Source organism: Propithecus coquereli, unplaced genomic scaffold (genome assembly GCF_000956105.1).
Source record: "Propithecus coquereli isolate 6110/MARCELLA unplaced genomic scaffold, Pcoq_1.0 Scaffold47, whole genome shotgun sequence".
In the NCBI taxonomy this organism is placed as follows: Eukaryota; Metazoa; Chordata; class Mammalia; order Primates; family Indriidae; genus Propithecus; species Propithecus coquereli.
In genome coordinates this window covers 3,544,450-3,546,762 of record NW_012150507.1, presented here as the reverse complement: position 1 = coordinate 3,546,762, position 2,313 = coordinate 3,544,450, and the positions used below count along the sequence as shown (strand labels likewise).

General features: G+C 37.0%; 1 protein-coding gene across 1 annotated transcript in view; it reads right to left on the bottom strand.

Moving 5' to 3' along the window:
- ITGA1 (integrin, alpha 1) overlaps positions 1 to 2,313 on the bottom strand; it is a 177,490-nt gene that overhangs the window by 27,971 nt on the left and 147,206 nt on the right. Inside the window, exon 16 of the mRNA XM_012655294.1 lies at positions 1,083 to 1,249. Within this exon, the coding sequence (XP_012510748.1) occupies positions 1,083 to 1,249 (167 nt within the window). The remainder of the gene's footprint in view (positions 1 to 1,082; positions 1,250 to 2,313) is intronic.

Here is a 2,313-nt window from a genome sequence, read left to right as displayed (position 1 = left end):
TATTTTTTTAGTTTAGAAATGTTGGGACCCTGCTTGGAATATTGATTATGTTATATTTCAACAGAGACAAAAATATGTATTAAGACATTTTCACCTATTTTATAAAGAGACAGATTATGCCCAGAGCACTATTAAGCTCAATAAAATAAGCATACCACAATAAGGAAAATAAGTGAAATCTTCTGCTTTCTATGAAGACTATCATCTTCCTTATTCGATCACTTAGTTCCTATACAAAAATAGGACTGAAATAATGTTGCCTATGAAACCTTGATGATTATTATACACTCCTGTACCTCCTTACATTCTAGTCAGACTATTATAGAGAATATATGTGCACATATAGAACAAATCAAGATAAACAGAATTTAAAGATTTATAGTTTTTCTCATTCTACTTATATTTGGTTGCAGAGTAAATTACTGTTATATGTCCACTGGCCTTCATAGCTTTGACTCCACCATATTTCAACATCATAAAAAACTGCCTTAAAAAAGGAGAGCATAGGGAAGAGGTGGATGCACAGGCTCACATCATGCACCCGAGAACACAAGCACAGAACAAGTCTGACTCTCAAAAACTAGAGGTGTCTTTTCAGTGGAGCCAAGGGATCGCAGGAACATGGGGGACGCCAAACGTTCAGGTCCTCTGCAATGTCAGTGTTCCCCAGGAGGGGGCAGCAGAAGGGAGCGAAGATTCTTTGTGAAAAGCCCCAAGAGGGAAAACTGGACTTTTTTGGAGACCAATTTCCAAATTCTACCTCTGAATAGGTTTTTTTTTTTTTCTTTTTTTCCTTTTTTTAGCACACAATTTTTCATAGTATATAGGAAAGCCAGAGGGGAATCATGGAATGTTGAGGCCATTGCATACAAGCATGTAATTTCTGCTCCAGAATTTAGAGGGTTCCGTAACCTATTCCTGCATCAGATTTTTTTCTCAAGGGTCAACATATTCATGGGGGCAAACGGGATGTGCAGCTCACTATGCTCAAAGGAAATACAATATCCTTTTGGGATTTCTTGATGCTGGAGCAAATATATTGTTCTCTGCCCCAAAATACTTGCTATAATTATTATGCTTACCAGCTTCATAAATCGTGTCTTCTTTAGATTTTAATTTCACATCAAAACACACTGTAGCATTTATGCATACTGTCTCCTTTCCCTCCACAAGGCAGTTTTTCTTTTGAATATTCACTTTATTGGGTTCGAACTTCATGGTCACTTTAACTACAGCCACATCTCGGGACCTACAAACATAACCAATGGGATTACTCACACGTTTTTCCATTTAATGAATGTCATCGACCTGAGAGTGCAATGTGAGAGCATGAAAGGGGATTCTGCTCTGTGTACATAGTGTGGGCTCTCAGGACTCTATTTCTTTAATGAAGCTTTGATACAGAAGAGCTTGTATTTGTGCTTTGAGAGCATCCAAGTTGTGTGGAGCCATTTGAGGGTTTTAGTTCAAAAGCCAAAGATCTAGTTTTGCCTGTGACGGAAAAAGATTGGACCAAGTGCACAGGTGCAGTCTCAGAACCACAACTATAGTTTGGGGGTCTCTGAGTTTGTTACAAAATTTGGAAAAGGCCCAGAGGCCACCGGAACATCTCGTTTGCCCCTGCTGTTCTCATCTGGACTGTGATACTTTGTTCTCGTAGGGAAGGAAAAGCAGAGCAATATTCGAGGCACTGTTCGAGGCACGTATATTATTGCATTTAAATTTTAAATTAACTTTAACAATAAGAAACACGATTATCTCTGTTTTATATGTGAGATAACTGAGGCTCTGAGAAGTTAAATATTTTACCCAAGGTCAAATGCTAAGAAGAGGGAAAACCTGGGATTTAAACTCAGGCCCTTTAACTGCAAAGCCCAGTGTTTTCCACTAATCCAAAATGAGAGCAGATCTTAGGCAGGGAGAAAATATGGATTTATAGAGCCTGAGGCCATTGTCTCAGACTCAGGCCCGAATAATTGTTAAATATCTTTATCTGGTTTCTGCCTTGTGACCAGAACTGGTCATTTTTATAATTAGGTATCTTATGAATACTGAAGTCTCTGCTTATGCTTTTGCATTTTAAAAAATGATAGTTTTTTCCTTTTAAAACAATTTGCTCATAGAAAACATGGAAACCATAGAAATACATAAAGAAAACACAAATATTAACTTGTAATTCTACCACTCAGCAATAATTACCGTTAACATTTAGTACACTTAGTGTTTTTTACTTTACAGAAGAATATATAGAGACACATGCATATATACACATACACAGGCACATATATATTCACACACATTTTTAAATCTTAT